Source organism: Tursiops truncatus, chromosome 12, assembly GCF_011762595.2.
Source record: "Tursiops truncatus isolate mTurTru1 chromosome 12, mTurTru1.mat.Y, whole genome shotgun sequence".
NCBI lineage: Eukaryota > Metazoa > Chordata > Mammalia > Artiodactyla > Delphinidae > Tursiops > Tursiops truncatus.
The window spans coordinates 59,322,606-59,347,648 of record NC_047045.1 but is presented as its reverse complement, the minus strand read 5'-3'; the positions used below and the strand labels follow the sequence as shown (position 1 = coordinate 59,347,648).

At 38.9% G+C, this 25,043-nt stretch overlaps 1 protein-coding gene and 1 non-coding gene across 4 annotated transcripts in view; both read left to right on the top strand.

The window, feature by feature from the left end:
* Positions 1–25,043, top strand: part of STX7 (syntaxin 7) — a 52,620-nt gene that overhangs the window by 10,175 nt on the left and 17,402 nt on the right. For all 3 annotated transcript variants that reach the window (XM_019951761.3, XM_019951763.2, XM_019951764.3), the window contains exon 3: positions 23,163–23,232. In XM_019951761.3, coding sequence (XP_019807320.1) covers positions 23,163–23,232 — 70 coding nt within the window. The remainder of the gene's footprint in view (positions 1–23,162; positions 23,233–25,043) is intronic.
* Positions 7,264–7,370, top strand: LOC117307567 (U6 spliceosomal RNA). Its single transcript, XR_004521334.1, has one exon. It is a non-coding gene; the product is annotated as a U6 spliceosomal RNA (small nuclear RNA).

Below are 25,043 nucleotides of genomic sequence, written 5' to 3'. Positions count from 1 at the left end.
ACCTCAAGGGCATTGTGTTACGTGAAATAAGTCAGAGAAAGGCAAATAACATATAATCTTTCTTATACGTGGAATCTAAAAAAAACCCCAAACCAGAAAAACTAAGTTCATAGGTATGGAGAACAGATTGGTGGTTGTCAGGGGTAGGGGGTGGGAGAAATGGGTGAAGTGGGGGGGTCAAAAGGTAAAAATATATATTTTTTTAATTAAAAAAAAAAAGATGGTTCACAAATTTTGATAATTCAAAAAAAGAAAAAAAAAAGGTGGTTTCCTATCCACGTTCCAAGTGTAGATGGAGAGGAGGCAGAAGGACTGACCTCTTCCATCTAAAGAGACTTCTTAGCATCCTACTCACCTCTGCATATATTATTGACCAGAATTTATTTCTTTTTATTTTTATTTGTTTTTTTTCTGCGATATGCGGGCTTCTCACTGTTGTGGCCTCTTCCGTTGCGGAGCACAGGCTCCAGACGCGCAGGCTCAGTGGCCATGGCGTACGGGCCCAGCCGCTCCGCGGCATGTGGGATCTTCCCAGACCGGGGCACGAACCCGTGTCCCCTGCATCGGCAGGCGAACTGTCAACCACTGCGCCACCAGGGAAGCCCCTTGACCAGAATTTAGACAGTCACATGGCTACATCCACTGCTAGGAAAGCTGAAAGCATCTTTTAGCTGTATTGCAATGTGCTCACTAAAAATGGGGACTGCTCCACTTGAGAGAGAAAGGAGAAATCAGTATTTAGGAGGCAACTAGTAGATTCTACCATGGAAATAGGAAGAGGGTCAAAGAAAAGGTACATTTTTTCCACTACAAAAGAGAGACTCTAGTGAGAGTATACTTGCAAAAGAATTGTCTTTGAAGGTGAGAGGCGATGGGGAATAGACCACTAATGAGTGGTTTGCCTTTTATCTACTGTACAGATTTGGTGCAGAGTGTGATGGGTAAAGATGGAAAGTGTCTGTCTGAGTGTTTCTAAATAAAATAGGCAAAGGCATCAGATAGAGAATGGGAGGGAAAGTTGTTAGAAGTTTATGGAAAGAAGAGAAGGTGCATTACTTGTAGTTTTGACAGTTGAGAGAATGGATGTACCAGGGAAACAGAAGCAGAGAAGTGTTGTGTGGCAGTTTGATTACTCATTTGAGGTTTGGGTTCATGAATCTAGTGAAACCAGTCATCACGGTGTATATTTTTAATTCTAAGATTCAATGTTTAAATGATGGGAAGTTTAGATTTCGGTAGAGCAAGTTATTGCTAAAAATCTAACCTACCATCCAGTGTGCATTACTGATAAGGGCTATGCGGAAATCACATGGAAGTGAAAGGGAGAAGTGTGAAATTTCAGTTCACTTTTTTCTACATCTGGTAATGCTAATAATACTGGATGTGATTGAATAAGATGGTACTTTGCACCACATTAGGTGCTTCTTTTCACACTGCATTTGCATCTTTTGAATTTGTGTCAGCACAAATTATCTAATTTTACAAAAGAAATCTAAAGAGAAGGTGCTGTAAGTAAGGTAATCCCCTTGGACTTAGAATATGTGCATCTGTTCAGCTAAAGCTAAAGTCTTCCAGAGTACTGCAGTGGGAAAAGTTTATTTTCATTTTAGCTTTGATTAAGATCAACAAAAACTTGTAAAATATTGAGTTGTATGGTTTAATTTATACCAAAAATAGCAATCAAAAGATTTTTGATTCTTGGAGGAACCCAAGAATAACATTTAGTAAGACTGGAATTTTGTGAGTTTTTAAAATAGTATTCTGGCAGTTCTGTTTTGCAAAGAGTAGGATAGATGAAACAAAATGTTTTTAAACTTAAGTGGTTTTGTTTTCCTGTTAAACTACTTTTTGTTAAAAAAATAACCTATAGTCTTATTGATTTACTTTACTTGTGAAGTATTTAAACCACATTACAATAATGTAATTTATATTAAACATAAAATATTTAAATACTATAAATACATAAATGTAAAATATATTAGAAGTAAAATTGTATTAAATAATATCACTTTCTAAGTATAAGTAATAAACAAATGTTATAAATTAGAACTTTATTAGAGATTTCTCTGTGGAGCATTTAAAACAGTTAAACTATTTTTATCCTAGAGGAGAAAGTGTTCTGTTGACTCTGAGTCGGCAAGGTGTCTGTGCTCCATCCTTTGCCCTGGCGTTGACAGTATTCTCTGTCACTGGCCCTAACACAGCATTAAATCTTTCTCAACCCAGTGCTCCAGGCAACCATTCCCAATAGACTGGAGTCGACATCTAAATAAAACTGATTGTTATCCAAGGTCTAGAAGATCATAGTGCATCAAAGACATGCTTAGATTTAGTTCTCAAACTTCAGATTTAGTTCTCAAGGTTTTTTTTTTAAGTACCATTTTCATTAGCAGTATGTGGAAAGGAGATATACACTCATTTACCTTTTTTTTTTTTAACATCTTTACTGGAGTATAATTGCTTTAGAATGTTGTGTTGGTTTCTGCTGTATAACAAAGTGAATCAACTTTATGCATGCATACATCCCCATATCCCCTTCATTTACCCTTTAACATCCGTCTGTATTTTTTTTGGAGACAGGCTCCTACCTGTGACATATAGGACAAGGATAAGCAAGCCTCTGTGGGTTGAAAATGCTGAGCCTATTATATGAGGTGAACCAGAGTAGGGTATTTCACAGGGGCCCTTCATCCTGGAATAGACACACACAATACAGAAAAATGGATTTGGGACACACGGAACACACAGAAAGAACTCGTGTTTTTGAAGGAAGCAGATAAATATATTGAAATCCATCACATAATTAAACATTGTTTTTTTTTTAACTTAAAAAAATAGAAGCATATTATATATATTGAGTTGTATACCAATTATTAGTATATAGCTCAGTGAGTTATGTTACAGCACCACACATGTCAGGAAATAGAATATTACCAGCCCCCTGAAGCCCTTCTCATGCTTAGAGCCCCCTCCATACTCTCCAGATGTAACCAGTGTCCCGACTTCTAATGTCATTGATTAATGTTCCTAGTTTTTAACTTTATCTAATGGAATCAAGAAATATGTTTTATATTGAAGTTCTTTCTCCCATTAGGTTTGTGCAGTTCATCTGTGTTGTTGCAGGTGGCTGTCAGTCATTTGTTTTCATTACTGTATTCGAGTATACCACATCTAGTTATTCTTTCTACAGTTGGTGGACATTTGGAGTGTTTCTGTATTTTTGCTTTGTTTGGTTTTGTTTTTTGCTTTTATGGACAATGCTGAACATTCTTGTATGTTCTTTTATTTCATACGTGTGTCTAGGAATTGGGTTGCTGGGTCATAGGATATGTGTATGTTCAGTTGTAGTAGATACAGGTTAACAGTTACCTAAAGTAGTGGTTCCAGACTGTACTCCCACCAGCCAGGATATCAGAGTTTGTGTTGCTCCAAATCCTTGCCAACATTTGCATTTATAGTCTTAAATTTCAGTGTGTCCCACTGTGATGTATATTGCAATTCCCTGATTAGAATCAGACTTCCAGAATGTAGCTGAGCTAAGAAAATCAATGGGACAATAGGAAAAGTTTCTAATTAGGCAAGCTGTATGTGCGTGCTTGCTCGTTTCCCGAAATCACATCCAACAGCAGTGTGGCCTGAGTAAGTTGTTTTACCTTCCAAGACATGATTTTCTTATGTATTTTTTCTGTGGGCCGGATTATGGTCTGTACCAACTTTAGCAGGCTATAATTTTAACCAAGTTAAAGTTGTAAAAAATCCTGAAAGCTCTTCTGACATATGCAGGATTATTCTCTTTGTTATTAAGAAACCAGTTGCCATATCTGGACCCATCATGCATGCTTTTAAACTCCCGTAATGGAAACAGTCATTCACAAGTTAGCCACAAGTGGAGTTCCACTAAGAGTTACATATCTAAGTATTAGGAGGTGGGAGAGTTGCAGTCACAAGGGATTCTGGAGTGAATCATGTCAGAAGTAACTAAGTTATGAATTGCAGGAAATTGATAGATAGAAATAACCACAGCTGACCATGAAACACAGTCGTTGAGATAAAATTTTCCCATACGTACATATTTTAGTAAATCTTACCAGTGCTAATGAGCACTCTGGCATTTGAGTATTGGTTTAAAGAATAATGTAAAAGAGGGCTTCCTTGGTGGCGCAGTGGTTAAGAATCTGCCTGCCAATGCAGGGGACATGGGTTCGAGCCCTGATCTGGGAAGATCCCACGTGCCGTGGAGCAACTAAGCCCGTGCGCCACAACTACGGAGCCTGTGCTCTAGAGCCCACGAGCCACATCTACTGACCCCGCATGCCATAACTACTGAAGCCCGCGTGCCTAGAGCCTGTGCTCCACAGCAAGAGAAGTCACCACAATGAGAAGCCCGTGCACTGCAACGAAGAGTAGCTTCTGCTCGCAGCAACTAGAGAAAGCCTGTGTGCAGCAGCGAAGACCCAATGCAGCCAAAATAAATAAATAAATAAAATGTATTTTAAAAAAAGAATGAAAAAGGAAGATAGAGAGTGGCTAAAAGCTAGCCTTTGGAAAATTAACCCAATAGATCCATTTGTAACTTTATAAAATATACTCAGCGGAATGTGTAAGTGCAGAAGTTTTCTGCTTTTTAGGAGAAATATGCATGATATGTCATATGTGCTTATGTGTGTGTTCCGGAAGATTTGAGAAGTCAGAACTTTTTAGAGGGGCATAAAATGTGTGAACTTAATCCCATGTTATAAAGGTTAAGAGAAGGTGACTGAAAAAGGTCTGTGTTGAATCTTAATTGTTTTATTTTTTATCGTTTATCTCCTATAGATTAAAATTGTTGGTCCAACACAGACTTCTTTAGATTTGAAGTAAATATTATTGGTTTCTCTGTGTTGCAATTAGCTTCTCATTCTGTGTGCGTCCTTTAATTGTTTATTAGGCAGGATCAGTGCTTGGCTCTTGTCCCTGTAAGGTCCTTAGGACTTTGAGAAGAAAAATAAAATCTCTACAAAAGCTTGAGCCCTTTTGTTGTTATACTTTTGAGAATGAATGCAGTTCTTTTAACTACAGTCTGGTGAAAGGGACACTAGTTTTGCACCTTAACACATGACTGCAGAAAAGGGAAGCTAGTATCATTGAGTTCTCCTTTTTGGTTGCCAGGGCAAATTTTCTTTAACAAAAGAACTCCAGTCCTGAGAAGTTAATGAATTGACTGGAACTGTGTATTTACCGAGGAATTGGAGGTGTTACCTTTTGTTTCCTGGGGTGGTCTGGTGGACAGGAAGGCAGTTTACAGAGGGAAAGGAGTTGAAAACGTGTTCTTCTCTCTCTCTTTCCCTCCTCTCCTCCCTCCCCTAAAACGCCCTTTGTTATATCTACTTCTGACGTCACACGTCTGAAAATACCTGGTTGAATTTTTTCGCCTTGAGGAGAAAAGCTTTAATAGCTTTCATTTCATTGTTGTGATTCTCTTCATGCCTAAGGTGTTGACATAGAACAGAGCTAGGAGTGGAAATTAATGTCATATCCAAGGGAATTTGAACAGAGAACAACCATCCTTTCTTCTCTCTGGTGATTTTTCCTACATGACTGAACACGAGTGCTGTTTATGACTGAATGTTTTCTGTTTGTTTTATGAACTAAAACTTTAAAATATGCTCCAGGGAGCTCTGTCCCTCACTGCTCCTATATGTGAACCATCTACATGCCTCTGTCCTGAACATGAATTTTCTTACCGTTGGTTACAACCCCAATCCCTAGTACTGTGTGTCTTTGCTCCCCATTTGCAACCTAAGTGTACATCCTATTGGTTCTCCCTGCAAAATTTGTCCATTTCTCTCCATCTCTGCTGTCACCACCCAGGTCCCAGCTGCTGCTCTTTCTTCTCGGCATGACTGTAGCCTCCAAAATGTTCTCCCTGCTTCCATTCCTGCCTGTCTACAGTCTATTCTCCATACTATAGCCCAGGTGAACAATCAGTCAGACCATGCCATCTCACAGCTGGAAACTCTGCAGTGATTCCCGTGGCACTCACAATCTGTTGTAAATCCCCACCATGCCTCACAACACCCTCCAGATCTGATCCTGCCCCCATTTGCCAACTCCTACCACTCTCCCCTTTGCAGCTGCAAGATTTCAGATTTCAGCCACGTTGGCTGCCTTTCTGCTGCTTGAACAGTTGAGCTCCTTCTTACCTCAGGGCCTTTGCGCTTACTTTTCCTCTGCTTCAGACATCTTCCCGAATCTTCACACAGTTGGCTTCTCCTTGGCTTTTAGGTCTTAGCCCAGAGGTCACATCCTTAGAGATGTTTTCCCTGACCTATCATTTTTGTTCCTCCACTCATTCTTTTTCTCATTAACCAGTTTTTTGTTTGTTTGTTTTTTGCGGTATGTAGGCCTCTCAGTGTTGTGGCCTCTCCTGTTGCAGAGCACAGGCTCCGGACGCGCAGGCTCAGCGGCCATGGCTCACGGGCCCAGCCGCTCCACGGCATGTGGGATCTTCCCGGACCAGGGCACGAACTAGTGTCCACTGCATCGGCAGGTGGACTCTCAACACTGCGCCACCAGGGAAGCCCAACCAGTTTGTTTTTGTAATGCCTTTGATCAGTAAATTAAACTACCACATTTGCCTACTTATTTTCTGCATTCCCTACTAGAATGGCGGCTCCTGAAGAGAAAGGGCTTAATATACCTTGTTCACAGCTCTGTATTGTAAGAACAGTGCCTGGCCATGAGTCAGCCCTTAATAAAATTGGAGTGAATGACCTCAAGTAGGTTACCCAATGTATCTAAAGTACATTTATCTATTTTCAACAGGTAGGGATAAGTGTGCCTCGCATGTAGTAACCATTATAAGTTTATTTCTTTTCCTTCCTTTGACCTTATGGCAGCAATCTCCCCTCACTCATTTGGTAATGAGATGCTGGCTTGTGAATTCTTTTGTATTTCATCTTTATAATTTTTTTTAAGTGCCAGCATTTTTTTCCCTTAACTACCAGGGTCTGTAATCTCTTCTGTGGCTGGGGATCGTACCTTTATGCAGAATTATGTCTCTCAAGAGTTTTGCATACAGGTGCTAGTAAGGATTTATTGGATGATGAAGGATAGAACAGAAAGGATAGAATAGAAAATTTCAAAAAAGAGAATGTTGTGATTCCAAGATGTGACACTGGAGGGAAGGAACATGGTTTGAGAAGATGGGAAGCTCTCAGAAATCCTGACTGCAATGTAAAATCACCTGAATGAGGAAGAAACAAGTTATATAAAGAAATCTCAGTGCTCGCTTCAGCAGCACATATACTAAAAATGGAACAATACACAGACGATTAGCATAGCCCCTGCAGAAGGATGACATGGGGGGAAAAAAAGAAGAAAACTCTTAAAGGAAAGGCACGTTACCTTTCTACCTTTCTGTGAACCCAGTTCTGAAAAAGAAGCAGTTATTGAATGTGAATAATGGAAAGAGAGGGGAATGAGAAGGGTACAGAAATCACACTATGATCCATTGATACACACAGCATTTGGAAGTACTAGGAACACTTCTAGGGGGGCTGGGATTGCTGCTTCAGATAATTGAAGGGGTGTCAGGTGGAAGAGGGTCACCCTTCCTTCTGTATGATATTAAGGAGGGCAGTTAAGAGATGAGTAGAAAGAAGTTGCAGCAAATATGAGTGGTCCTTCCAGCAGGGCTTTCCAAGGATGCTGTGGACTGGTACAAGTTACTCATTCATACAGGTATTTGAGCTTAGGTCAAACATACTTAACAGGTATCTTTTTACTCATTAGTACTGTTTTTTAACCTTCCTCTCACATTAGCACTGTCAGGGTCCTTGTTATGGACTGAATTTCGTCCCCCCAAAATTCGTATTGTTGAAGTCCCAACCCCCAGTGTGACTGAATTTGGAGATAGGGCCTTTATAGAGGAAATTAAGGTTAAGTGAGGTCATAAGAGTGGGGCCCTAATCCAGTATGACTGGTGTCCTTAAGAGGAGAGACACCAGGGACGCCCAGGCACAGAGAAAAGGCCACATGAGGACACAGTGGGAAGGAGGCCATCTGTAAGCCAAGGAGAAGCCGCAGGAAAAGCCAGCCCCACTGGCACCTTGACCTTAGACTTCCAGCCTCCGCCCAGAACTGTGAGAAAATAGAATTCTGTTGTTTAAGCTACTAGTCTGTGGTATTTTGTTATGGCAGACCTCACAAACTAAATACAGCCCTGCATTCCTTGGCGTGATGCACTGGGATTTAAAGTTATGGGAAACCCAGATAATGGTGAAGTTTGCTTTTGAATCCCGAGATTCTACAGTTTGTTGTAACTAATTGTATTTCAAAAGTAATGTGCACTCCTGTGCATAGGAAGATATTGTTGATCACATGATACAGAATGGAAGAAGAGATATTTATTTTAACTTCTTTTGACTTTTATGAAAAACTCAAGATTCCGAAAGATGTTTTCACTTACTAAATAGCACATTAAGAAGAATAGTTAATGCATAATAATATAGAAATACCTTTATTAAACATGCATTAATTATAAGATTTGCTTCTATTTGAAGCGACTACTGATAATGATCATAAAGATAAGTCAGGACTGACAGTGTGACATCAGTTGTTTTTTCAGCACTTATCTACCAAAATCTCTTACCTGTCAGAGTGCTTTTCCTCAATGGCAACCTGAGGAAAACAGCATTAAAGTCAACTTGCATATTCTTTTCTTTAGTAGCAAATCTAAATGATTCCAGAAATATTTATACATAATTACCTTCTTTCTTTTTTAATGAAAATAGGATAATACTATACCTTTTTTTTTTTTGCTGCTTGTTTTTTCTCTCTTCTATGTTGCTTGCATAATTTGTTATTATATGAATTTGCCATACATCTCAAACGTCTGTGTTTTTTTTGTTTTTGTTCGGGTTTTTTTGGTTTGTTTTTTAGTTGTGAGTTAAGTTTTATTTGGGGCAAAATGAGGACTGTAGCCCAGGAGACAGCATTTCAGATAGCTCTGAGAAACTGCTCAGGAGTCAAACCTCTGTTAATGGACATTTTATCCTAAAATTATATGTTTAAAAGTTGAGGAGCGGGCTTCCCTGGTGGCACAGTGGTTGAGAGTCCGCCTGCCGATGCAGGGGACACGGGTTCGTGCCCCGGTCCGGGAAGATCCCACATGCCGCAGAGCGGCTGAGCCCGTGAGCCATGGCCGCTGAGCCTGTGCATCCGGAGCCTGTGCTCCGCAACGGGAGAGGCCACAACAGTGGGAGGCCCGCGTACCGCAAAAAAAAAAAAAAAAAAAAAAAGTTGAGGAGCTTACTGTTTATGCTGCCTCCCAAATGAATCCTTCCTCTGAGTTCTGTATAAATAAAATGTGGTGCTGATTATACCATAAAAATTTTCATATATATGTTTCCAGGCTCTTATTTAAAAATTAATTTAACTATTGTTAGCTTTTTCCACTATAAATATATTCAATATGCTCAGTAATTGTATTACAGAGTGGCTTCTCTTATTAAATAAAGTTCGTGGTCAGTTGTGTAACTGCTGCTCAGCTGCCCTGTGATGCTGCCTGTGCGTACGGTTTAGTTGTCTCAGTGCTGGTGTGAGAGCAGGACAACAAAACTCAGGCTGGGCTGTTTAGTTTTGGTTTCCTGGAATGGTTTTGACAATTCTTGTCCTCATCTCTTTGACACTTTTTTGTTGTTTTTCACCAATTAATAAGCAATATTTTTCATTAAAGAGTATATTGCCGTTTATACTTACTCCAGTCTGGGTGTTTTCTTAAAGCAGTTATTAATTGGTTTGCATATTAATTGATTTGGAAGAAACCAACGGTCATACAAAATGGTGTTCTGTAAGTCTTGGGACATTTCCTTTTCGAGTCATCTTTCTTGTTATAGTGTCATTATCATGATCATTATTTGAAGAAACCATTGTTGCAGTAGCATATTACTCCTTTTGAGTATGGCCACCAACTTCTCTGGAATAGTTTGTTCTTCATCCCATTTAACGTCCCAAGAGAATGCCTGCAGACATCACCAAGATCCCCTCGTAGCCTGTGGATTATTATTTTTCTGCTGGGGAATGTGGAAGCCTTTAGCTAAAAATCCAGCTAAGGCCTGTTTACTTGGCAGTGCTCAGAGCACTGCCTTTCTGCTGAGGTGGGGGAGGAGAGCTGGGCAGCGTGGCCCAAATGCATCCAGTGACTTTAGTTGTAGAGTATTGCCTGTACACCCTGCTTTACTCAGAAATCTCATTCTGAAAACAAAAAATCTCATTCTGGAAGATATGTATGTAGGTTAGTATCTTTTAGCTCTCTTTGCTAACTGTGTACTCTGTGCCTCGTATTTGGTATTTTGAATCTGTTTTTTGTACATTGTTATTTGATCTTCTGGCCAACTCTGTCAGATGAGAAATTTTAGGTTTGAAGTGGTTAAGTCACTTGCTCAAGTTCATATAATTATTTTGGAGAGGCTGGCACTTGAACCCAGGACAGTCTGATTCACGTAACACTGTGCATTTGGATCATGTTTTATATTGTACCAGGTCATTGTGCATTTATGTGCATTCATTCATACCATGAGTATTAAGCATCTGTGATGTGCTAGGCGCCGTCTGGATGCCAGAGATATTTCAGTGAATAAAACAAGCAAAATACCTACCTTTATGGAGCTAACCTTTAGTGAGAGAAGACAGACAGAAAATAAATAAGTAAATAGTGTATTGGAAGGAGGTGTTAAGTGTTATGAGAAGCACCCTGACGAAAACATAACAGTGGGGATCTGGTATCCTGGAGAGGGGACTGCATTTCTAAATGGGATACACAGGGAGCCAGGATAGGCCTTACTGAGGAGATGATAGTTGTACATGTATTTAAAGGAAGTAAGGGAATGCACCCTTCAGTATCTGGGGAAAGAATATTCTAGATGGGGGGATAGCAGGTACAGGGGCCCTGAGGTGGGAGCCTGCCTGGGTGTTGGAGGAGTGGAGGAGGGGTCAGTGTGTGCAGAGCACACAGAGGGCAGAGTAGGGGCTGGGGTGGGCGCTGGGGGGTGCCTTACAGGCTATCGTAAGAATTCAGGCTTCTACTCTGGGTAGAACCAGCCTTTTGAGCATGTAAATAAATGGAAAGTCGATACATAGATAGGAGAATGTTCTCATCTAGTCAGCATTACACTTTATTTTCTCTCTGTGTAATAGAACTCAGAAGGATTCATTTGTAGAGACAGCATAAATGGTTAAGTTCCCCAACTTTTAAACCTATAAACTTAGGATAAAATCTCCATTAACAGAGGTTTGGTTAAATGACGTATGGCACAGTCACATAATAGAGGAAGCACAGTGTTGGTCTTAACTAGAGTTTTGGATTTGTGAAGTGGTTAAGGTAAGTGGAGAGAGGGGCTTGAGGGGATATAAGCAAGAGAGTGAAGATGACATTTAAGCTGACTGTGGCGTTTAAATTGGGTCAGGAGGCAAGCGAAGACATGCCGGGAAGGGGAGGTCATGTGAGGGAAAGTGGCAAAGTGGCAGGACCAAAGGATGCTAGGTCCTGGGTGGGTCAGAGGCTCATTGGGTCAGGGTGCCAGTGGGAGAGAGCTAGACATACAGGAGGTGGTGATTTGTCGGTGGTGTGTATGAAACTAAGGTTATGGAGGAGTTACGGTTGCTGGTAATGAGAAGGCATTTGGTAAGATCTTGGAGTGTGTGATTACGGGAGGGTGGAGGACAAGATCATTTGGAGAAAAGCGTGCAAAGAAATGAGGCCAGGATGGTGGCAGGATTATCAGCATGGGTATTGAAATCACTAGGAGTTGAGAGAGGATGTGACAGTGACATTGAGCTAGGAGCTAAAGCCATCAGCAATTCAAGGGCTGTGGCCTGAGCAACCCAAAATGGCAACAGCTGTTAACGGGGCTCAGGCTTTCTGTGCATCTAATCTTTCCTTTCATTTCTGAATTTGTCTTTCTCTTTTCTTCCCTGAGTTCCCCTAGTTTCTGCTTCGCTGCTGCCTATTATCTGGCCATCTTGTCTATGAGCTGTTTTGTGATTTTCCTTTAAAATTGCAATTGCCTCACTGAGTTAAAACAAAAAAAAGGGTGCTATTTTGGGTTATAATTTTCACCTTATCCACTTCTGTGGCAACATTTTTTCCTGCTGCATTTTCTTTGTAGCGAGTTTTGCTGTTCTTTTCCACAGTTTTATATAATCTTTTGCATGGCTGCTCTTTCTGTTCTCTTGGTTGTTGTTCAGTGGAGTGAGCTTGCTTTTCCTGGCAGGAGACAGCTGTGAAGGGAGAGGGTGCCCAGGCTGTGCCCTCGGGCTCCTTCCTCTCTGCACTGCCCTGAGGCACTGTTTCTTTCCCCCTCTGCCTCTCAGAACCTAGCCTGACATAGGAGAGTTCCCCCTCCAGTCCAGACGTCCCCCTGTCACTCCATTGGTTCCCCAGTGCATAAGGCATCCCCTTCCTCTTAGGGAAAGGTGACACTTTCAGAGATGAGCAGCCTGGGGCCCCGAGCATGGTCCAAGCCCCTGCTCTCCACCTCTCTCAGCAGAGTGTCTGCTTCCTGTCAGCCCTGCCCCGGTCCCCCTTGGGAATCACCATCATCTCCTGGTGGCGCACACTTGCTGGTGACATTTTGGCGCTCTGCCTCCCCTATTCTCCTCTGCAGCACCCCTGTTTCCTATCCCATCCCCATGGCTTCCCACTCACGATCTGCTCTTTTCTGTTTCTTCTGGCCACATGTACATATTTTTGAGAATTCTTTTGTGGTCTTAATTTCTCTGAAAATGTAGCTTACATGGGTTTTCTTTTTTCCTGCCTCTCTGCACCGTCTATATGGCTTGAAGAGGGAAGAAGAGGGAAGATTCAGGAAAAAACTTGTACCATGTTCCTATAGGAAGCAGAAATCCATTTGCAGTGTTTTAGTAAAAACATGTGAACAGCAGGGCCTTGCAAATAAAACTGATTAGAGGGCTTCCCTGGTGGCACAGTGGTTGAGAGTCCTCCTGCCGATGCGGGGGACATGGGTTCGTGCCCCGGTCTGGGAAGATCCCACATGCCGCGGAGCGGCTGGGCCCGTGAGCCATGGCCGCTAAGCCTGCGCGTCTGGAGCCTGTGCTCCGCAACGGGAGAGGCCACAACGGTGAGAGGCCCGCATACCGCAAAAAAAAAAAACAAAAAAACTGATTAGAAATTCGGACTGAGATAAACAGTTGAGGAATCACTGCCATATGAGCTGGAGGTGAACTTCCTCACATGGCTAATACTCAGGCTGCTTTTGGAGCAGACTGTCGGGCCATCTGGTGGATGACAGGAAGGAAACTCATCCAGGAGGTGAGGAGGGCCAAGGAGGGCTCAGGAAGGCTGGAGAACCGCAAGGAGTAAGGCTGCCCCGCTGGCAAATCCCCCTGTGTTAGCTGAGTACACAGATCACCTACTCAAGGGGCCACGTCCTCCTCTTGACCTCTGTTACTCCCGATTCTCGACTCTCTCTGAGCAGGTCAGCTGAGCAGGGCCACATGATAAGATGTTAGGACTGAACATCTTTGCTAAGACAGAGCTTGCAGTGTTCTGGCCATCTTAGAAATCCGAAGTACTGTTTACATACAGTTTTCAAATGGCTTGTTTTTGCACTTTGTTCATTTTTAAGAATCATGACTCTAGATTTAACTCTTTATTAGTCTACAGTAGCTTTAAAATGCCCTAAATTTCTACTTCGTTAGCCTGTGTGCCTTTCTCCCTCTAAGTATTTGGAAAGAAAACCAATGAGAAATTTAAAATTAAATGTGTTCTAAATGGGAGATTGCTTCATGGAAGCAGGACTTGCCTGCAAGTGTTGGAGTGCCAGGAAGGAGGGCACAGTAAACCAGCAGGCTTGGCCCCGAGGCGCAGGCTTCACCTGAGCTTCTCAGCTCAAGACTCATCCTTTAGAAGATCCTTCAGTTTCCTCCCCACCGTTCACATCAGTTCTTTTACCCACAGAGAAAATAAGCTCCCTATTCAGGTCACAAGACAGAGCATGAGATAGAGAGCCTATTGGAAAAAAGCCCATAATTATATTAGTAGCTTTGTTTCAGATTCTCTAAGGAGTTTTTCTACTTAACATGTGCTTTTTGGAATTATAATATACTTTTCTGGGACCTAGTTCACTTGATTATTTTTCTCAGAACCTTTTTGTGTTGAAACTTATTTTCAACTAGCTGATATATTTTCTCATGATACATTATCCTATGCACCTTGTACTGTGTAATGAGCCCAACCTAATGATTCTAACTCTGATTATAGTAAACTTACCAGTAATAGCATCTCGTGTTCTTACAGAAATCTATGCCATTTTGAAAATGTTTTTATATGTATCGTCTGTAATATTTCAACCCACCCTTTAAAATAGATAGAGTGTTTGATAGGTGAGGAGTTGTCTAAAACAGAATTTGTTTTTATTAATATTTAGTTGGGTTTTTTTTCTAGTTCAGTTTCTTACTTGTGTGTATACATGTCACTGTCAGGTGGTAGCTGAGTTCGCTCCTAATTAGGGGTTATAACTGTCTTGTGTCAGTTGATATTTATCATTATCTCTACAATTCTCATAACTATATCAGAGTTTATTAAGTTTCAACACCCTCCTACAGCATGGTTCACATTAATATATATTAATAAGAATATTCTTACTGTTCATTTCTGACTTTCAGGAGAAAAACATTAAGCCACTTCATACTGTTTGCTCTCATTTATTGAACTGTTTCTGTTTCCAGTACAAGGTGCTTACATACACTGTCCTCAGTTGAAGTTCATCATAACTGAGGAAGAGGTGATTCCCCCCCTGCTTGACTAGTGAGGCAGTTATAGCTTGGAAAGATGAGGTCAATTGCCCAAGGTCAGCAGCCAGCAAGAAGTGAGGTCAGATTTCCAAATCAGACTGTCTGGCTCCCAGGCTGCTTGCTGGTCAGTGTTACACTCTACTTCTTCTTCCTCAGTGTGATGTGGGTGAGACCAAGTCAGAATCTCAAAACCACTTGTCCAAGGGTTTTAATAACCATTATTTTTTTCTACGATTGACAGTTTCAACTGTGAATTATTTTGGGTTGAGCAACAGATATTTTGTGCTAAAAGAGCAAGTAGTTGTATTCTGTTCTCCGTTGTTTGGAGACATTTCTTTGAAGGCGCACATGCCTGTTAGGGCTGGCCCAGGAAGCCCAGCCACTCTCAGTGGTCAGACATAATCCTCCCTGGTCCCCAGGGCACTCTGACAGGTGGTGACATTACGCAGCCCCAGATGCCAACTGTTGCCTACAGTTGTACAGCAGAAAAAAATACCCTTTGCTATGAAGCGTTTTTTTCCTTAGATCATCCACTAGATGGCAGCAGACTCACGTGGAACAGAATGGGTGTTTGGTACTGAAAATAATGAAGAGCCAGAAAGGGGATGGTTTGGGTTTTGTGGAAATAATAATGCACCTTTTCTGGATGTGTAGGAAATAGTGTTATCTTTACGTCATGAAAAATGTAATATATACTGTAAAGTCACCTCTCTAGAAGTAATGGTGCAAATAGTTGCAGATTGTAGATAATGCAAAAATAATTTATTCATTCTATTGTTGTAGAGGTGCATCTTGATTTAATCCTATCTCAGTTTATCAGTAGCAGGTGAATTTTTCTTCAAGTAACTGTTTATGGTTATGTAAAATATTTGTTCCTTACTTTTTATGTTTCACAGGGTTTTTTTCTTTCAAATTAGACATATGCCAATAAAAATGAATATGACTGCTTCATAAATTCACAGTATCCCAGGCAAGGTAATGAAATGAAACCCAGTAGACATGACCTGGAAGAAGCTAGGAATGATTATCAGTTTTTCCAGATCACCATCCTGTTTGTCATCTACCTAGAAACCTCTTTTTTATCTCTCTCTCTCTTTCTCTGAACTAATTTTGCTTAAACATTTTTGAACATGGTCAACTTGAGTAAGGCAAGAGATCCTCTGAACCACTATCCTAAAACTAGGAGATAGTCAAAAACTGGAGAGTAATAAAATAATAGATTGGTAACGACATAGTTACTCTACAAAAATGTTCATCCAGTACAATGAAAAAGTAACGATAATTGTTTCTAAATTAATGTGAGAAGAGCAGCAATTGAAAATAATAGCCCATACAAGCCAGCACCTGTGAGGTACTGGTAACATTCTTTCTGAAAATTGCAGAAATCCAACCTAGTATACATGCGTGTTCAGTGGAAGATTTGCAGCATTGTTCAGTTTTGTGTGAAACAGACAACATAGTGAGTACTTAGTACACTCAAGTACCATACTGAATTGAGTTTGTGAATACAAAGTTTTAGGAATTTTTACTAGTTTAGGACAAGGATCGGCCAATTTTTACTATAAAGAGCCAAATAGTGAACATTTTAGGCTTTGCTACCCACGTATGGTCTCTTGTGTATTCATTGTTGTTTTGTTTTTTGTTAACCCTTTCAAAATGTAACAACCATTCTTAGCTGGAGGGCTGTAGAAAACTAGGCTGGAAGCCCCGACAGGTCATAAATGGCTGACCCTGGTGTAAGAGGGTAATACTGGTCATATGTAAATTGATGTCTCTGGAATCTTGCCAGTTCATAAGACCTGAAGAAAGGACAGGTGTTTATTTCCTGATCAACTTCAGTAGGGCGGAAGAATCCTTGTGGTCCACTGGTAGGACTTGAAATGTACTTTGAACACTACTTGCAACACCTAAGCATCTCAGCTCAACTCCTATTAAGTTACTTGAAGTTAGCACAGACTTATTTTTCCTTTGTTTGCTTTGGCAACTATCATACACCTGGATTATGAAATGATCTTTTTAAAAGCCTTTTACTTTTAGCCCTTTTAGGACACTGAAAAATACTGTTTTAGAAACTAAGAAATCTATATTCTAATCCCAGCTCTTCTACTGAAATAGCCATAGTTTCTTGGACAAATCAGTTATTCTGTTTGGTTCTCAACTTGATGTATATAATAGAATTGAACTAATGCCATATAATATTTCTCCTAAATTTGATTCAGTAATTTCAAATTTATGTTTCCATAGGCCCTTTATCACCTGATCAGATGATACGTTTACTTGATCCTCAAGTTTAGAGCTATACAAAGTAAAGATATACAAGTAAATGAGTGTTGATGTTCAGAAACCCTTCACTGTGCCCGGTGGGTAGTGGATGGCCGGACCGTGTCGAATGAATGAGTAATAAAGGAGCATACCTACCTTTCTTAGCTTTCTTCTTATATATGCCTTGTGTTTTAGAAATACATATGACTTCTTATATAGGATTCAGTCTTTCTAATGCTCTTTTGTTGTTCAGTTTAAAAAATACTTGTTGAGTGTGAACAATATGGTGGGTTCTAGAGATACAGTAATGAACAATGGATGCCTAGTTCTTGCCTTTAAGGAGTTTACCCTTGTGGTTGGGGGAACCAGTCGGTAATCTGATCATTTCAAGTTATGTCTAAGTATGGTATTAGAGATTTGAATCTCCAAAACAAAGTGTCTAGTGTCTTACTTCAAAAACAATACAAATGCCACCTCTGTTAAGGCTTTTTGGATTGTCCTTCAATTGAATGCCTATATTATAGGTCCTCGTTTGAAACATTATTGTAACATTTATATAATGTACCTTTTTTTCTCCTTTTCTAGATTACATGCTGCCTGAGTGTAAGGGGCCTTGTCTTACATTTGTATTCATGAAAAGCATCTAGCAGTCATTAATTTAATGCACTCTGTTAGGCAAAGCATAATGGTTGCGTTTCTAAGAAAGTTCAATTTATGAGATACTGTGTTATTAAAATTATTGTTTCAGAGTGAGAAGAAGGTTGTCAGCTAAAGCATTTGACTTGTAAAGAACTTCAATATTTATGAAACCTAAATAGCACTAAGTAAATCTAGCTTTTGATTACAAGTAGCTTGTTTTATGAGTCTGGCCTTTCTTTTTGTGATTGTTGCTAGGACTCTGACTGTTAATCACCTGCGTTACTCATAATGGAGGTAAGCAAAGCCCAAAGACTCTTAGACTAGTTTAACAACCAGTTTTTTCCCCTAAGACTGGTTCTGTAATGATGCTTCCCAGTGGTCATGGTATTATAAACCAAAAAGAGCCAATGTAATAAGAATTTGGGGTATCAGATGACCAAAAATAAATGTCCATTATAGTTCATACCTTTTGTTTCCGATAATGAACATATTTCCCTTTTTGCATACTTAAGCTTGAAAAAATTAAAAAGCCCCTGTCTAACATGGTACCGCTTTCACTCATACAACCTGAACTCCTCTCCCATCTCTACAGATGGATAGGACCAAGGCCTGTTTATTTCCTGCATCCAGTGCCAGGTCTAGTGGGTGATTTCCAGTCCATTCCTCCTCTGCTTCTACCAGATGGAGGTGTGATTATATTCCTTATTTGGATATTGTCTGTAAATCACCTCAAGGGATGGAAGAAAATTTGCAAGTGAGTAATTAGGTGTAAATGTGAACTATTTCCCTTCACTTTTGCCCCTTAGTTCCTAAATCTGAGTGTTCTTTCTGGCTGTGGGTGAAGCAGCACCAAGGAGTGGGGGTTCTTTGAGAGCGTAAAGATCCCATGGGGCTGCAGGTCACCTTCCCAAGACACTGTCTCTCAGATGACACCGTAATTGGGTCTTCAAAAGGCCATTAAAGATTCTAGAAGTCCAGCAGCTTCCAGATAATGGAGTACTGGGAGACCAAGGAATCCCGTTGTCCTTGGAAGTTCTGTTAATTTTTTTTTCTCTGTCAATTGAATATCTTGATCAAAAGCACCGGTGTGTAGAATACCGTGATTGTGACTAATATATGGATTAGGAAGCTGGTAGAATCATGGGGGGGGAGGGCAGTAGAAGAAGCATAACAAAATCCACAGTACTGCTGTTTCAGTGAGTATGAAATTCCGCCTCCACCACGAAGGAAGGAGTGTCATCATCTTGCCACTGGGTGACTGGCTCATAGCCCCATAGATGGCGCCACATCACTTACTTACTTTTGACACTCTTGCTGCAAATCGGTACATGGCATTTCCAGTAATCATGTTAATCTGAGAAAGGGGAAGTCCAGTTGGTGAGCCTACAAGTGGTTTTTATTCTTAAACCATTGCTGGTTGATTAGTCCAGTGAACAAGTGCTGTAGAAGTTGGGGTGAGGGGCAGGCTGGTTAACATACACAGAACAAAATCTAGAAAGAGATAAACTGACAAGATAACATAACACCTAATACATAGCAGGCAGCTCAGGTCACTGGGTCACCTAGTATACCACTGTTTACTTCTTATCCAGGGCTTAGTAGCAAAACTAGAACTGTTCCTCAAAAGATAACATTGGTTTGCCAAAGAGAGCATGATTTTGCTCCAAGATTCTAAGGGACTCCTGTGGGTTTTTTTCTTCCTAGTGGGACTTGCCACTAGTGTTATACAGAACTCTGAAATTGCACAGGCGCTTGAGTTACCATTGGATCAACCGGGTCATTAAAGCCAACTTGTAGAGCTGCTTGTACCAACACTTGAACTAGCTGGATAGCCTTTTCTTTTGCGGAGCTGAAGCCAGAGCTGGCAACGTTTGGGGGCATTCAGTAAAATGGGTTGGAGCCACATAAAAAGTCTCACTAAGCACTGTTTCCCTATTTGTATTTGAGACTGCAAAGAAAAGCAATTTGTCATTTACTTTGCAGGAGTATGTCAGTGATCCATACGGATTAATGGAACAAGATTCTTCACCAAAGAAACAGGGTCCTGTATTTTCACGGAATTTATCTTCTATCTACTGGCATACTTCCATCCTTCCAAGGCATTGAAGAGTGCATGTTGCTTCTTGCCTTTCAGATCCTAAAAGCACATGTAAGCAGTGTGTTGGACTAGTGTAGTGTCCCATTGGAGGAGAGGATCAACAACCTTGACAACTAACTTGTAGTACAGAGATAAAGAGTATATATAACCCTAAGATAAGACTGTGAAGGCTCTACGCCATCCCATCCAGTTGAAAACAAACTCCTTCTCATGTTTTCTATTTTTTAGGGTAGAGCAAAAAGTATTTACCGTATCAGCAGGTTTATACAAGGTGCCAGAGATTGTGACGATCTGTTCTAGTAAATACATCACGTTTTGAGGAGCACTGCAGTTGGAGTCACCATTTGAATAAGCTTCTGCTAGCCATCATAACTCTTTGCCTTCTGCATCCTCCAGACAGGCCAGTTAAATGGGAAGAGGGGAATAGGGGAGACTTCACCCTGCTCAGCTTGTCAGGTCTTGGAGGCCTTTCTGAGCAGTACACAAGAATAGGTGTTGCTCCTGGTTTTCTGTTTTGTTGGAGTCTTGCGCCCTCAGGGGCTCCCGGTTATCTCTTCCTTTGCATATAAGCCCTTACTCAGGGAGAAAGGGTGAAAACGGGTTGCTGAGTGTATCTGTTTACAAAAACTAGGGAAATAACCACTTGGTAGATTTAGGCTCCTTCCCACTGGGCCTATCAGAAGCATGTCTACTTAAATTTTTTAAGGGCGGAACAGTTTTATATAGCGTTCATACATTAAAGTTATTTATCCTTTCCAGGATTGATATTCTTTTCAATTTTTCTTTTGCTATTCATGTTTTCAGTGAATATTATCAATTTTTAAAGTTCCTGTTCCTGGCTGATTTTTGTACTGGCTTGTCTGACCTTTTCTCAGTTATTTCTGATTCTTTCTACATGATGGAGATTGCTCCTTCCTATGTCTTTACCTTTTTCAAGGCTTTTGATTGTAATTATATTATCATCTGCTTATTTTTCTTGATTTTTACCAATCTGATATGTGTTGATTATCAATGAAGTTTAATTTCTCATATTTTTTTTGCTTATTATAATTTTAAGATGATACCTTTTACCCATTTTTCATTGAGCTATTTTTATATTTCCAGTTTATAGGATTCTTTTCTATATTAGGGATATTAACCCCTTTACTCATTATATGCTGCAGGTATTTTCTCCCGTGTACGTATACACACACACACACACACACACACACACGCACACACACACACACACGTTACTTTTATTTATTTGTAATGTAGATACATATTTTTCATATAGTATTTTAAAATTTTGTGTATGTTTTGCCAGTTTGACATATTTTCCTTCATGGTTTTTAGTTTTATATCATACTTGGATAATATTTTATACCTCATGCCAAGATCATAAATAAGATTGTGTAATAAATACATTTTTATAGTTTTATGTAGCAGTTTAATAGTTTCTTATATTAATAATTTATTACAGATTTATTTTACTTCATGAGGTAAGCTAGAGTTCTCTGTTTTAACCCCCAAGTGGTTAGTCAGTTTTCCTCGTGTCATTTATTGAGCAATCTATTTTTTTTTTCACTTATTGTGACCTTTTTTAAAAGACAAGAGCCCTCTAGATATGTGATAAATGCCTGCATCAGTTTGTCTTATCAACATACTTTTTTTGAAAATAAAAGCTTTAAACCCCTATAAGGTAGCCCAAGAAAATCTGCTGAGGTTAAGAAGGAAATATGTAACTAATTGGAAGCCGCCATATGTTATAAAACAGCAAACAAAATTCCTCCACCTCACAAAAGAAAAATCTGTTACCGAAAAGAACTGCAAAAAGAAATTCCTTTGTAGGTAGCTGCATGGTTAACAGTTGCTATATGATTCCTCTCCAGTATTTATATTTTTCATCTTTGACTTGAAACCAATATTGATTACATCATCCTCAGTGAAAAAAAGTTATCCTGTGCTTTGGAATACAGTCATTCCTTTGATCCCATAAATATCAATAAATAGTGACTATATAAAAGCATTTAAGCTGTATAAATCAATGATTATTTTAAATGAAAAGAATGGGTGGGTTGAATCATTTTTCTCTAGTTCTTGGAAGTGTGAAAGTTTCTTACTTTGAGATGGATTTTCAACTTGTTTCTACTTGACATTTTATTTGTGTATATAAATGCGTAAAACTAGGACCTCCCCTTTTGTAAAGAGCCCCTTTTTTTTATTACAGTGGTCATAGACTTCTGAGTGGTGAACTTAGCATAAAATATTTAAAACCTACAGAAGAGTAAAAGTATAGTACAGTGAATTTTTTATATACCCTTTACCTGGGTTCACCAGTTGCTGACATTTTTCAACTCTTGTTTAGTCGCTCTCTCTCCAGATTCAAATTCAAGTTTCTCCAGTTGTCTCCACAACGTTTTTATAGTTTTTGTGGGTTTGTCTTTTTTTTTTTTTTCCTGATTCAGAATCCAGTCAAAAATCATACACTGGGTGTTTTAGTGTTTTGTGTTTTTTAGTTCTTTAATTTAGAAAGCTTTCCTGCTTTCATACTTCTTTTCTTTTGTTGACATTGACATTTTAAAAAGTACAGGCCAGTTGTTTTGTAGATTAGCCCATAATTTAAATTGGTCTGATTTCTTTCTCATGATTAGATTTGGGTTAAATATTTTGGCAAGCAAAATACATAGGTCATATTGTGACTTTCGTGTTGCATTATGTCAGGAGGCTCATAATGCTAGTTTGTACCATTGGTGGTCCTAAATTTGATCATTTGTTTTATAAGCAACAGATTTATCTTCGATAAAGTTAACTCAAAGTAGTGACATCTGTGTGATGATAATTTGAGGTCATGTGAGTATCCCCATGGTTTTAGCATCCTTTGATCTTTGCTTGAATCACTTATTACATAGTTGAAAAATAATTTTTCTAATTTTGTTATTCCCCCTTCATTTATTAACTATAATTCATTCACTTTATATCCCAGTGAATTATGTAATTGTAACAATTATTTTCCTTACAATTTTTATGCCAGTAGAGTTACGTGAAAGTCCATGTGCCATTGTACTAAATGTTCTGATGGAATAGGGAAGACGATAATATTTTTGGCTCATAATTGCCGTTTCACATGGTAAGGTCCCCACACAATACTCTTGAAAATAAATCCATTGTCTCTAATCTTGAGTTTTAATTAATTTAATTAATCTTGAAAATTAGTCCATTGTCACTAATTAGATTTGAATAAACCATTTCTTTTTTGTTTCTCAACTAATACTTCTTATATTTATCTCTTTGTTTTTCTGTCTTTTTCTGACTGTCCTATTGTTTGTATTAATTTCTATTGCCCTAACATTTGTAACAATTACACATTTATTTTCTATCATAATAGCTGCAGAAATACAGAGGACTCTGAATCAACTTGGAACACCTCAAGATTCACCTGAATTGAGGCAGCAGCTGTAAGTATTAATTAAACAAGAAAAAAGGAAATGGGAAAAACCACCTATTGTTATGTTCCTTTGATAGTGTGTAGTGTTACGTTTATTGGAGAAAACAATGGAAAATTAATAAGGTTTTTCTGCTGCCTCATTTGTACTAAGCTTTTGTGTAGGTTTTTTCCTGTCCAGAGTGGGCAGATGTGTTTCTTCATTTTAAAGATCTGGCTTACTCTATCAAAGCAGAACTTCTTTGGTTAGCTTTCTTATAGCTTTTAATAGGTTGTTTTTGATGGCTTTGAAAAACGGTACTCTGAGCTTCTCTACTTATGTGATTCATTTCCCATAGCTAACAATCCATATGATGATTTTTACTTCACTGAGATTCAATGCATATCCAATATGAACTATGCCCCTAAAAGTTTATATTTACATATTTGAATTTCAGAAAGCATTAGCCTCTGTTTAAAAAAAAAAAAGTTGTAATGAAGTTATCTAGTACATATTTGAATAAATTAACATGCTATTAGAAAAACAGCAATAATACTTCATGGGTTACAGATTTTACAGAGTGTTTTTACACATTTTCTCATCTGAAACTTACAAAATTGGAGTGAGCTAGATAGATTAAAAGAACTATTTCCATTTTACTTACAAGGAAAACATGTCTGTTTGGGGTTTGATGATTTGCCCAACATTATTCTGAACCTGAATCTTAAATCTTAGTTCAGCACTGTTAACAGCTACAAATTTCAAGTAATATATATGTAATAAGTGATATGCCAAACATTAGCTACAGAAGGAAAAATTGCAAAGAAGAAATTAAGAGATAGGTAATAGTAATTCATATTTTTATGAAGTACAATTTGAGGAATTTGCAGTTGTTTCTAATTTGTATTGCAGTTTTCTGCAGTGGGTAGATATCAAGGAGCTAAACATGCCCCAAATCTAAATAATAAACCATCATTTATTAAAATAAAGTAAAATGGAATAGAAACCATAATTCTTAGTAGTTAATAATATTTTGCTAAGGTTAATAGTGGAGATTCTGAATATGTAGACATCATTAAAGTCTTCTTTTAGAATTTTAATTATATTACTTTCTCTAAAGATTTTTAAAAGGCATATTAAAGATAGGGCACTTGGTAAGTATATAAAAGTAGAGTATAATTCTTCCTTATCAGTCAAATACAGATATCTATACTAAAACATATTTTTACATAGTATCATTATTTTAAAGGATCCTAAGTGTGACCAATACATGTTTAAAATGAGAGATAATATATATGAGAAGTACTGATGTTGTACTTGTAAAGCATCACATTAATACAGGCTTTTTTTTAGTGCTAATTTCTTTAGTTAGAGATCTTAGTTTTTACTTCATAAGCTAGCTAGCAAGATAGATATAAATAGCTATATAATTTACCTCTTTTACTCTGTTCTGTTCTTTTTACAGAGGAGTGTTATTGTTCTTTCCACAGCAAACTTAAATAATAGTAAATTCATATTATTACTCGTCTCTGCTTTTTTTTTTTTTTTTAAGTATAGGATATAAATGTTCAGGTAGAGAAATATGAGAGGCTGGCTGTACCCTGAGACCTGGGAACTGGGCAGAGTTAAAGACAACAAATCTTCTTTACTTATTCAGCTGACCTCCCAATTGTGGGATGCACATCAAAGGCTCCCACAGCCACCAAATCTCAAACATCATACACCTTACAATCTCCTGTTGGCTTTTGTCATCTTCCTTTCTAAATGGCTGCTGATTTATTTCTCAGAGCTTGGTTACTCCATGTGTGAGTAAAGAACCTTCCACATAGTATTTGTTCAATATT